General features: G+C 39.2%; 1 protein-coding gene across 1 annotated transcript; it reads left to right on the top strand.

Annotated features, from left to right (window-relative positions):
• Positions 1 to 2,175: 2,175 nt before the first annotated feature.
• On the top strand, positions 2,176 to 11,951 carry katna1 (katanin p60 (ATPase containing) subunit A 1). Its single transcript, XM_017434103.3, has 11 exons — positions 2,176 to 2,302; positions 3,522 to 3,684; positions 3,762 to 3,901; positions 5,771 to 5,963; positions 6,194 to 6,291; positions 6,749 to 6,854; positions 6,934 to 7,092; positions 7,614 to 7,740; positions 7,828 to 7,962; positions 10,735 to 10,861; positions 11,219 to 11,951. Exons 2-11 carry the CDS (start codon positions 3,523 to 3,525, stop codon positions 11,415 to 11,417), a joined length of 1,446 nt encoding a protein of 481 aa, XP_017289592.1. The 5' UTR covers positions 2,176 to 2,302; position 3,522; the 3' UTR covers positions 11,418 to 11,951.
• Positions 11,952 to 12,255: the final 304 nt, after the last annotated feature.

Below are 12,255 nucleotides of genomic sequence, written 5' to 3' on the forward strand. Positions count from 1 at the left end.
CACACCAGTTCTTTAGGCTGATTGAAAATGAACAATTTTCTTTCTAGTTCTCCCCTTAACTGTCATGATTGGAGGAGACGAAGGCGACACTAGAGCACAGACTCATCTTAAAATAAACTAATTTATTTAACTAAAGAGAAAATAACAAAACAAAAGCTGTCGTGGCAGCAAAAACGAACTATAACAAAAATACAAAACGGCAAGGCAACCCTAACCCTAACAACATAACCCAACAATGATCCAGCGGGGAAGTGGCGGAGATGACCAGGTTTTAAAGCAGAGGAGAATCATGGGAAGTGGGTACAGGTGAGTGATTACGATTTCTGACAGGTGGAGATGGGCATGGCAGACGTGACTGGAACAGTACTGGGGAGGTGGATAGTGGCAAGGAAACAGAAAACCTAAAAGACAACCAAAGCAAAACAAGAACCACAAAAAAAACAGAAACTAGGACATTAACATGTGTATTTGACTCCCATAACTTTGTTTTGAAGACTTCCTGTTTACGCTTACCAACATGGTCAACACATAAATATGTGGCGCTCAGAGTATGTTGGGAATGACTCTCAGCTACTACCACACCAAATTATAGCTCAATGTCTGTAAAATTGAAATACAGCCATTTTGTGTTTTTAATGTTGCCTATGGCAGCCATCTTAAATAAAGTTGGCTTCAAATGTTAATCACTTATAGATGTACATCCAAGGATTACTGTCTGATCAAGTTTCCGTCCAGTGGCTCATGAGACATTTTGCTAACAGGGCAGACAAATTCAAAAACATTATTACCACTTTGTCTTAAGCACTGGGCAATAAACGTGTTGGGATTCCTCGATCCCTCCAGGATCTTTAATTGAGAAGAAGCTGTCAAAAACCAATACTTCAAGTTTAGAGTTCTGTTATTAAGCAATAACAGTAAAATAAACAAACAATATTGTAAGAGCAATAATGTTCAGAATTCTGGAGACTTATCCTGACAGGTGCCACCGCCCTCGTGCAGAAAAAGTCTGGGGCTTCGGCCCCTCACAAGGCTTTTTAAAGAAATAAAGATACCTTTCTCCACGCCTGTTGCAAGGTGACATTAGGGAGATAGATAACGAAACAGTGAATCATATTAATTAGGAAATTCCAGCTAGCATAGATATTTTTTCTTGATGGATTACAGGTGAACTTAGGTATTTCTGCAAACAAATGAGCTTGTAAACTCCTTCCAACATCTTTCCTTTTGAGGCCTTGAGCAAACATAAAGTTTAACACTTTAGCACTCTGAAACTACGTAAATATTAAGCAAACCTATCACCTTTTAACTCCTGGAACACTTATCAAACTACATAATGTGATTATATATCATGGAAAAAAAGCATATATAAAAATAGTAAAAGATAGAACCCTTCCCATGTCCTAACATGATCAGTGATCAGGCCCGAAACCTGGGTGTAGTAATGGACTCAGACCTGAACCTTAAGGGACACATAAAAACAGTTACAAAGTCGGCTTTCTACCACCTGAAGAACATTTATAGAATTAAAGAACTGATGTCACAACAAGACCCAGAGAAAATTATGCACACATTTATCTTTAGTCGTCTCAATTACTGCAACAGTGTCTTCACAGGTCTGCCAAAAATTCAATCAGACAGCTGCAGCAGCTGCTCGTGTTCTCACTAAGACCAGAAAAATAGAGCACATCACCAAGGTTTTAAAGTCTCTACACTGGCTCCCTGTAGCTCAGAGAATAGACTTTAAAATGATTAGTAGTCCGCAAATAAATTCAGGTGAAAAGTTGCTCTGAACAAAATATCTTATTACATATCGACCATCTCCTTATGATTATCAAGTGTATTTGCTTGATGATTTTTATGATTTTTTTTTGATGATTGCAATGATGTTTTTGATGATTGTAATGATGTTTTTGATGATTGTAATGATATTTTTGATGATTGTAATGATGTTTTTGATGATTAATGATTCTTCTGATGTTTTTATGATGTAAAGCACTTTGAATGCCTTGCTGCTGAAATGTGCTATACAAATACATTTTTACTTACCTACTAACACTTGTAGAAAAAAATGTTCTGACCATTCGCCATTACTAATAAAGACAAAATTTTATTTTATAGCCTGCATTGTTCCTTATTGTTTTATTTCCGGTTTTATTTTGAAGTTTGGGAGCGGAAGTTGGAACTTTTATGAGGTTTGAAAGTGGAGCGTTCGGTGTGAGGGACTTCCGCGGTGAACTCTCCGTAAGATATAAATGTCCTGAAAGGGTTGCTTCTCTCTCAGTACAACGAGCCCGGCTTTAAAGTTGAGTACAAACCTTACAGTTTGACTTGTTGTCGCAACGTGTTTACTTTTGTCTGTTTTTGTAAAGTTATTTCTGTGCTTTTTTGGGAGGGAAACCAGTCGCTCCATTTCGATTTCGTGTATTTTAATTAGCATCAGTACGGTCACTTTAAACGTGTCTGTCTGAAACAGCTTAGAGGTCGGTTAAACAGAATTTATTCTTCGTAAAATGTTGCCTCCTTTGTTTTTTATTTAATCATAAACATCTCTGTTGGGGGAGAAACAAGTTAAAATGACTGCACCGTGTTCAGACATCCTAAACTGAGAACATTATGTTTGCTTTAATGTCTCTCCACATCAACACTGGAAAATACTTTTGTCCTGCTTGTCAAAGTGAGGGAATGTGGACAGTTTGTCCTCCAGCAGTCTGAGCCTGTATCAGCAGAACTAAGGGATAGCTCAGGAAACCCAAACCAACCCTAACTATAGGATTCATCAAAAAGAAAAGTTTTAAGTCTAGTCTTAAAAGTAGACGGGGTGTCAGCCTGACAGACAGAAACTGGAAGTTGGTTCCACCAGAGAGGAGCCTGAGAACTGAAAGATCCAGAGATCCTGTTCTACTTTTAGAAACTCTAGGAACCACAAGTAAACCTGCAGTCTGAGAGCCAAGTGTTCTGTTAGGAAAATATGGGACAATAAGATCTTTAATATAAGATGGAGCTTGGTTGCAGAGAACTTTGTATGTTAGAAGGAAGATTTTAAAAGGAGAGTAGCTAAAACTGGAGAAATGTAAATATCTAACAATCATCAGAATTCTGGCAGCAGCATTTTGGATCAACTAGTTATCTTGACTTTCTAAAGCCTTTAAAATTCTTTTTAGGCAAAAACTTTTGCCTAAAATTACATTTAAAAAATTTTTTTGATTAATTTTAAAGTGTTAAAAGGTCTGTGTGATTTATAAACAAGCAAAGATAACTTCATGTTTCAGAAGGCTGTTTTTAATTTGTCCGTTTTGCACAAAGTAAACACTGATCTTATTTAAGTTCAGACAGTTCACGATAAAACAGTCCCATTTTAATGTTTAGACTGTCGTTGATGCACATTCAGCATGCTTCACAGGTTGTTGTGTTTGTATCATCAGAGAACATGAGCTTTACCCTGCAGGAGTCAGGACCACCATCTGCAGCCAGCGTTGCATTTAAAATGTGTGTCACTGACCTGTAACCTGCTGTGTTTGCAGCATGAGTCTGAGAGAGATCACAGAGAACATGAAGCTGGCCCGTGAGTATGCCTTGCTGGGAAACTACACCTCAGCCAGCGTTCTCTACCAGGGCCTGCTGGAACAAATCAAGAAGTACATGTACACCGTGCGGGACAGCAGTGTTCAGCAGAGGTGGCAGCAGGTAACCACGTTCTCAGGAAGCTCCCAGCGTAGCAGAAAGGAATGCTGCTTCAGCTCATGTTTGTTTTTGTTTTTTAGCTGTGGCAGGAAATTAATGAAGAGACTCGGCAGGTCCAGGATATAATGTCGACTCTGGAGAACTTTCAACTCGACGCGACACCTGTTAAACCCAGTAACCATGACGACTTAGAAATTAGGCCAGCGCATGTAGAACAGAGGTATTTGTTCAATTTCCTTTTAATTTCTTTTTAGCTTAAATTAATTTCCTCATTCGCATTTTTCAAGTGTTTTATGAATAATGTAGGTCTCTGTTTGCTTTTGTGGTTCAGTATTTTATGCTTCCCCCNAAGTAATAGTTCAGATGCAGTCATATGATTGAGATTAAAAACCTCAAACCTCTCAGACTTCTTTAGTTCCAGTTTCAGGAAACATTCAGACACCTAGTTTTATAGTTTTCTATAATAACTTATTAACCATCATTTTTTTTAAACATTGAGTAGTCTCAATAGAACTAATAACAACTTGTTTTATAAGACTGCACTCTTTGGAAGAGAATATTGTTGCTTTTCTCCCATACAGCTTGTCCGAACAGCATCCATTACCAAAGGGTCCAACAGAGGGTTCAAAGACAAAGTTAGTTATATTTGGTGGTAACCAGTGGTGTATGGTATGGATCTAAGATCAAGTAAATACAGCGCCAGTATCACCGATAATGATTTGATCTGGTTGAGGACAGCCTGTAGAGATTCATGTAGGGGAGAGCAGTGTGTCATGGTTTAGTGTTGGTATGCTAAATCTGAATATCTTTATATGGCTATCAAATAACTGATTTTTTCTATTGGTAATTAGTTGGCTATTTGTATTCTAAAACCCAGGATGCATTTTTGGTTAAGTTTAAAGGAATAAAAAAAGTGCATTAGCCTGCTGTAAAAACTGAATTAGCAAAAATTAAATCAGTACAAAGTGGAGAATAAATGTTTTAAAATGTACATTCTTCTTCAGTTTTTTTATGTTCAGAACGGCACGATGTACTAAAAGTAGGGGAAGGAAAGAAACTAAAGTATTGATAGATTCAATACAATATCGCCATTTGTATCAATATTATTAATAATTGGATCGATCCTCTCACCTAGTGGTAACTTTATGGCAAATCAATCAACAGCTGTGGAGTTATAGATGGTTGCCAGATGAACCCATGAATGGGACATCCAGACAAATGTGTCTCACAGTGCCTCCACTGGTCCTTTGTGTTTTGTGTTTAAAGGACTATTTTGGCCACTTTAAAGTGGGTTTCTGTGTGGAACTTTGTACTGTAGGTTTTATAACTTCAGTGTCCAGTATTTCATAGCAGTTCATGCAAATGCTGTTTAAAATCTTTACACTCCATTACATTATACATTATTTTAGTCAGAAATAATGTAAAAGTTTTGTTGAACTTGACCCCTGGATGCCCTAGATCCTCTACATTCTTATAAAAAAACTACAGAATCTTATGGAAATCATCAGGCATGATACATAGTCTTTATTTATTTATTTATATATATTAATTTCTATTAATTCAGGGGTCACCACAGTGAGTCATCCTTCTCCATCTGTCTGTCTTCTGCGTCCTGTATCCTCACTCAAACTACCTCCATGTCCTCTCTAACTGTGTCCACATATCTCCTCTTTGTCTCTAACATCCTTCTGTCCCTCCTCTGCACATGTCCAGATCATCTCAGTCTGTCCTCTAACTTTATCTCCCAGTCCTTCAACCTGTGCTGTACCTCTGATGACCTCATTCCTAATCCCGTCCATCCTCGTCCCTCCCAAGGAGAACCTCAACATCTTCAGCTCTGCCACTTCTTTTTCCGTCTCCTGTCTTTTTGTCAGTCCCACTGTCTCCGAACCATACAACATAGCTGCTCTCACCACTGTCTTGTAAACCTTTCCTTTGACCTTTGCTGCCACCCTTTTGTCACAAATCACTCCTAAAACGTTTCTCCATCCTGCCTGGACAGTTCACACTGACCCAGCTTTATTGTTCAGTTGTCATGGCGATGCTGTTGCGTCTTCCTCTGTCACAGATATTCTCCTTGTCCTGTCAGGCGTCCTGCTAACCCCCATAAGGACAGCAAACCTCCCAACAACCGCCTGAGTGTGGCTGTGAGGGTCCAGCAGAGGCAGTCTCCTCGAGGACACAATGAGGACAGAAACAGACCCTCTAAAGGCAAAGAAAAGAAGGAGGTGAAGGAAGCAAAGGAAGGAAAGGAGGCTGCTGGCAAAACAAAGGATGAGAAGGTGAACGTCATGTAGTCATTTCAACTTCAGAGAAAAAAGCTCTACTCCTTCTTGTCCACAGTAACGAAGAGTCCCATTGGTTTGTGTTGCTGAGCAAACAGTGTCCACATGCTGCTTGTTTGTTCACTGCCCATCCTGTCATTCCAGTTTGTTTTGTCTTTCAGATCATGCAGGTCCCATTTAGGTAACAGAGAAGAATTGTTGTTTTTTTTCTTTTTTGGTTTGTCCAGGAGAAAGAAGTGAAAAAGTTTGACTGGACAGGATACGATAAAGACCTCGTGGAAGCTCTGGAGAGAGATATCATATCTCAGAATCCAAACGTTAAATGGTAATTGATTCGTGTTTTTACATCATTTATTTTCTGACTGACACTGACACCGTTTTTGAACAAGTTACAGCTTTAGACTGCTGAACAAACGAGAGACTCCCACTCAGATCTTTTAAGCTGATTTTCATGATTTTAGGTGTAATTCTCTAAAACCTGTGAGCTGCAGGAATTTGGGCTTGTTAAAGCAGCTTGTCCTGTTAGTTTCTGAAACCATGCAGCTTAAAGCTGCCCCTGGAGCTTGTTGTTAACATTTACTTTGATTTCTCTCTTAATAAGGACACCCAGAAAAATATGCTGTTATGCTGGAAACATTAGTCATAAGTTGAATTATTCTACTTCAGATTTGCGTCTGTGGTTTATTGATTTTGAAGGTGATCACTTTCCTGACAACTGCAAAATGTAACACGTAGCTGCTGCTGCTGCTGCTGCTGCTGCTGCTGCTGCTGTTGTTTTTTAGGGATGACATTGCAGACTTAGAAGATCCCAAAAAACTCCTGAAGGAAGCCGTTGTCCTGCCGATGTGGATGCCAGAGTTTTTCAAAGGCATTCGGAGACCATGGAAGGTGCTGATTGCAAGAGAATGACACATTTTTACTTTTTGTCACTTTTAGTGTTTCACATGATTGTTTCTCTCTTCTTTAGGGCGTGCTTATGGTGGGACCTCCAGGCACAGGGAAGACTCTGTTGGCCAAAGCAGTTGCTACTGAATGCAGAACAACCTTTTTCAATGTGTCGTCTTCCACTCTAACTTCCAAGTACAGAGGAGAGTCTGAGAAGCTCGTTCGCCTTCTGTTTGAAATGGTGAGCTGAGATATTTTACTGAAGACTTCTCTACACGTTTCAGATGCTTCCTTGCTTCAAGCAGACCCAAACTGATGGGTCGTTACAGGTTGATTCCTTTGAATCAGGAGTGTTAGAGCTGAAACTCTGAGCTACTGTTACTGTTAGGTTAGGGTGAATTTTACATGACTAAGTTTTAAAATAATCAGTGCTTTTAGATCACAGGGAGACCTCCTCAGTTTGCTTTCTGTTGTTTTTGCGGTCTGTACTGTGGCGTGGCTGAACGGTGGAACTGTCTGTTGCCTCGCAGCTGAGCCTTTTCTGTGGAGTTTCCATGTTCCTAAAGCTAACTTTATGACCTTGGACATGTAACTACAACCAATAGGACAGTCGTGTCATTTAGCTTAAACACCTTATAAAACTGTGCATCAGCTGTTCATGTTTCTGTGTCAACACTAATCACTTATTAAACATACAGCAGCAGATTTCCTCATGCCTCACTCTGTGTTTCATTAGCTGGTGTATCATGTGTCGTTGTTTAGGCCCGTTTTTATGCTCCCACCACAATCTTCATTGATGAAATTGACTCCATGTGCAGTCGCAGAGGAACCTCGGAGGAACACGAGGCCAGCAGGAGGGTCAAAGCTGAGCTGCTGGTGCAGATGGATGGTAGAATACTTGTGATGTTCTCTTTTCTATCCGAAGTGGTGTTGTTCACTGAACCCTTTGCTTTCTTGATAAAATGGTTTGACGCAGGTGTTGGTGGAGCTTCGGAGAATGACGACCCATCAAAGATGGTGATGGTGCTGGCTGCCACCAACTTCCCCTGGGACATCGATGAGGCTCTGAGGAGACGGCTGGAGAAGAGGATTTACATCCCTCTGCCTTCAAGTAAACTTTCTCATTTACTCAGGCATGAAGGCATTCAAATATCAATTCTATATAAAAACAGCAAAAAAATAGACTCTAAACTGATGTATACATTTGTTCAACAACCAGAAAATGTTTGGTTTATTCGCTCTGACATGGAAGCTGGATTATTTTAATCTGAAAAGTGAGACCAATTAGCCCGTGCCTTAAAGGAGAAATGTTACATTTCCACAAGTTGACTTTGTAACACTAAATTTATATGACACATTTTGGTCAGAAACGCATGATTACCATCCAAAAGCAGCTGGATCTTTCTGTCTTTTGAAGCAGGTTTTAGGAGCCCAGTGAGACAATTGACTCCACTTTCCGTGGCGTCACAATGCTTTGCTCCAAGTCAAACTCAATAACCTGAGTCACATATTTACTCTTGGCAGGTCTGACTCTAAATATATGCATGAAATTGGCTCCAGATCAGATTATCCTGACTGCATTTTAGTGTTAAAATACTTTAAAGAGCAACACATCCTGTAACTGTGCATAATACTCTGACCTGTTTGTGGGTGAAAACAGCCTCTTTACTTAAACTGGAGGTAAATGCAATGTTTGCAAAGAAAACAAAGTTAAATAAGACTGTAATGTCTATTTTAGGTGCTTTATTATGGCCTGTCAGACAAATAATTATTTAATGTCAACACCAATCAACAATCACAAATGTTGAACAGAAAAACTTTAGGATCTGAGGTTCATCAGTCATTAAACAACGCCACCCAGTGGTCTGATATGCAGGCAGCTTTTTTGTCTTGCTTGTCTCCCCACTGTTGAAGTTATATTAAATCATTATTATACCCCCTTCTAACTCAGTATCATTCGTTTTAACTTTAAGTTTAGTCATTAAAAACAAAAACCGTGATGATTTTACAATTTCATATTAGTCCAAAAACGTATGAAAACAGTAAGTAACTAACAGTTACTTCTACATAATCTTTTAATAATTCTGAAGTGGTGACTGGTGTACAGTCATGGCTAAAGGTTCTGACACATGTTGGTTGTTTTTTGTTTGTTTTGTTTTGTTTTTTAGTCAGATGTTTTTAGGTTATTCTGAAGTACAATTACAAGCATTTCATAAGTTTAAAAACTTTTATTGACAACTTCATTAAGCTTATGCAAAGAGTCTGTTTGCAGTGTGGCCTTTCTTCTTCCTGCAGCTGAAACAACTTTAGCAGAAGGTCCTGGTACTTGTTGGACTGGCAGTAATGGTCTTACCTGTGAAGCCTCATAACTGCACACGTTTCCTTGCAGGTAACCAAGGTTACCAGAGGAAGAACAATGATTTCAAGCACCAGCCTCCTTTTAAAGCAGCTATTCTGACTCAGTGTTTTCCAGCCTTGCCCACGTCATTCACCTGTGTTAACAAGAGGATCATTGAGATGGAGCTCTTTTTTTGGCTGAAATGCTGTGGAAATGTGTTTTTGAGGGCATTAAGTTTATTTTCATGGCAAAGAGGGACTTTGCAGTTGTTTGTATTCATCTGATCACTCTTTCAAAACACTCTGGAGTTCATGCAAATTGTCCTCATAAAAACTGAGACGGCAAACTCTGTGAGACTTTCATAACTTTTGGCCCCTGGTGTCCATACAAATAAAATGGCTGCCACAGTTTATCAAATCCTCTCTGCAGTTGGACTAAAGCCACAAATTTCATTTTATTGCTTCTGTGTTTACAGAAACTCAAAGAAATACAATTTTTGTTTTCGGCTCTGCAAACTGCACAACATTTTTATTATTTCCTGTTTGACAGCAGTTGTTTTACAGTGTTTTTGAACCCAAACAATTTAAAGAAGGAAGTGACATGATGTTGCATGGACCCCAAACAAAACTTTAGTTACCTCTGCTGAGGCTGACAGTGAGCCTGAGTTTCTTTAAAGCGGTGATGGTGAAACATTGTGAACAATTATTATCTTACCTGTTAGATTACTCAAAGAGCGATCTCAGTTTGGAGAAATCGTTTTTGTCTGATAGGACAAATGAGCTAATGTCTGAATGCAGCTGAAGCCAAAGGGGGATACTTTGATTATTCCAAATTGAGTTGTTTTAAGACTCCACTCCAAAGTTGAGTTAAAAAGGGGGAATTTGAAGAATTAATGCCACCTTCATGACATTTTTTACCCCCTCCTCAACTAGCACCTGGTAGTGACAGGAATGGAAAACCAACTCTGAGCATTGTAGGCAGGTAGGTAGATGGGTCTAATGCTCAAAGGACAAACCAAATAATTGCTGACAAATCTGAAAAGTGTTTTTGAATAAAATGCTTATCCCTAATGCTAACATCATTTTATAAAACAATACACGCTGTTAAATTCAAATGACCGTAATGAACAAGTGCAGAGAACAGAAGCAGCATTTCTGATGTGGCCTGGGGTCACTTCTGGCAGGGATTTCAGAACATTTCTGCTGCGAGAACCACATAATGCAACATTGACGGCAGTGTAAAGGTTATAAAATAGCGTTAGCATGAACTGGTATAAAAGAAGATTGTTTTAGGACGGCAGCAGTCCACTTTGGTCTTGGCTGCATCTGGACTAGACTTTTAATTTGGGGGGGAAAAAAATTAAAATTCTAACAGGACTGATGAGCTGAGGTGGTTCAAAGAGCTGTCTACAACAGGTAAGATATTAATTGTTCATAATTTTCCCACAGAAACCAGCTCCTGGTTCTCCTGCTTGGTGAAGCCTTGAGTGTGCCCAGGCTGGGTTCACAACTTCCTGTCTGCTCTGACAGCTCCCTGTGTTTGCAGTTAAGGGGCGGGTGGAGCTGCTCAGGATCAATCTGAAGGAGCTGGAGCTGGCCAACGACGTGGACTTGGACAAGATCGCAGAGCAGATGGAGGGTTACTCTGGAGCTGACATCACTAATGTGTGCAGGTCAGTCGTCGTCAGCACCATGCATCAGTTGAGTTTACTGTGGAGGAGTGTGCAGCTCCCTTATTTAACATGTAATATACAAAAACTGTTACTCATGTTACATAGATCCCACTCCTCTAACTGTACATACCCACCAAAATCATAACAAGGCTCTCTCTCACTTTCCGTTTAATTTATGAAGTTAAAATACAAATAACTTTATATAAACACGTAAATAAATGCAAACTGTGCTTGGGTATAGTTAACACCCTAGACCACCACAAACAGGAGGATTGCAAGAAGAACTCATGAGAGGTTTCTCTAAAATAAGAGTGTTTTAATGAAACCTTGTTTTTGTTTTTTGAAATGACGATGCAGAGACGCCTCTCTGATGGCCATGAGGCGAAGAATCGAGGGTCTCACCCCTGAGGAGATTCGCAACCTTTCCCGGGACGAGATGCACATGCCGACCACCATGGAGGACTTTGAGTCGACTCTGAGGAAAGTGTCCAAATCAGTGTCTGCAGCGGACCTGGAGAAGTATGAGAAGTGGATCGAGGAGTTTGGATCCTGCTGAATGAAACCAGGGTCTCGGTTGTCTCTGAATGAATAACGAGTGTGACGTGTGACGTGGCTGCTTCGAAATCAGTCCGAGATGGATGAACACGTTTGACACAACAGGCACTTCCTCCGTTAGTAATTTATCTTCATGTTCAGCAAACCTTTTATCCTCAGACTCAGTTTAAAGAGTCCAAACGAGTAGAAACACATAGTTCATTTGAAATATGAAATGCTTTTAAATCATGAATTAGATACTTCCTGAGTAACACCATGAAGTATCACATTATCTTTGTTCAAAGGAACTTAGCAGTGAGATAACCAAGAGCCAATTAAATGAAATTTAGCTTCCCACTTGTTTTTATTTGGAACCACATTGTCTTTTTCTGATCTATGTAAAGTCCTTTGAATTTAACACTAAGATATTTATAAAGTTATTTTCTATTCTCAAAGAAAACTGTGAGAATCAGATTTTGTTCCAGTTGTCCCAACTTTTCATTTCCTGTACAGATTTGTAAAAGTGAATAAACTGATGCTCTGTTTGTGTCAGTAATACTTGTTTTGTCTACAACTACTATTAAAAGGAGTTTTTATATGGAAAGTAAAGAATAGTTAGGATTTAACGAGTAGTTGTACTTACACTTTTATTTTTTGTTACACTGAGAAGATTAAATTGTTTCTTGGTATCAAAACATTGATGCGCAAAACTCCCCATTAATTCCCCAACCAAAGGGGGAAAAGGATCTTTTTTTTGTCATGTTAGCAAAATACCTCATGAACTAGTGGGCAAGTTTTAATAAAACTCAGTTCACATTGGATCAACATGTACAATTGATTAACTTTTAAGGTTAGTCCGT

This window comes from Kryptolebias marmoratus, linkage group LG19, assembly GCF_001649575.2.
Source record: "Kryptolebias marmoratus isolate JLee-2015 linkage group LG19, ASM164957v2, whole genome shotgun sequence".
NCBI classification, from domain to species: domain Eukaryota; kingdom Metazoa; phylum Chordata; class Actinopteri; order Cyprinodontiformes; family Rivulidae; genus Kryptolebias; species Kryptolebias marmoratus.

Bases quoted from the DNA above. Each gene is read 5' to 3' on its own strand.
- katna1 (XM_017434103.3), top strand. From the start codon at position 3,523: ATGAGTCTGAGAGAGATCACAGAGAACATGAAGCTGGCCCGTGAGTAT. The intron at 3,902-5,770 runs GTATTTGTTCAA...TTGTCCTGTCAG, and splicing joins CCAGCGCATGTAGAACAGAG to GCGTCCTGCTAACCCCCATA. The intron at 7,093-7,613 runs GTGAGCTGAGAT...GTCGTTGTTTAG, and splicing joins TTCGCCTTCTGTTTGAAATG to GCCCGTTTTTATGCTCCCAC.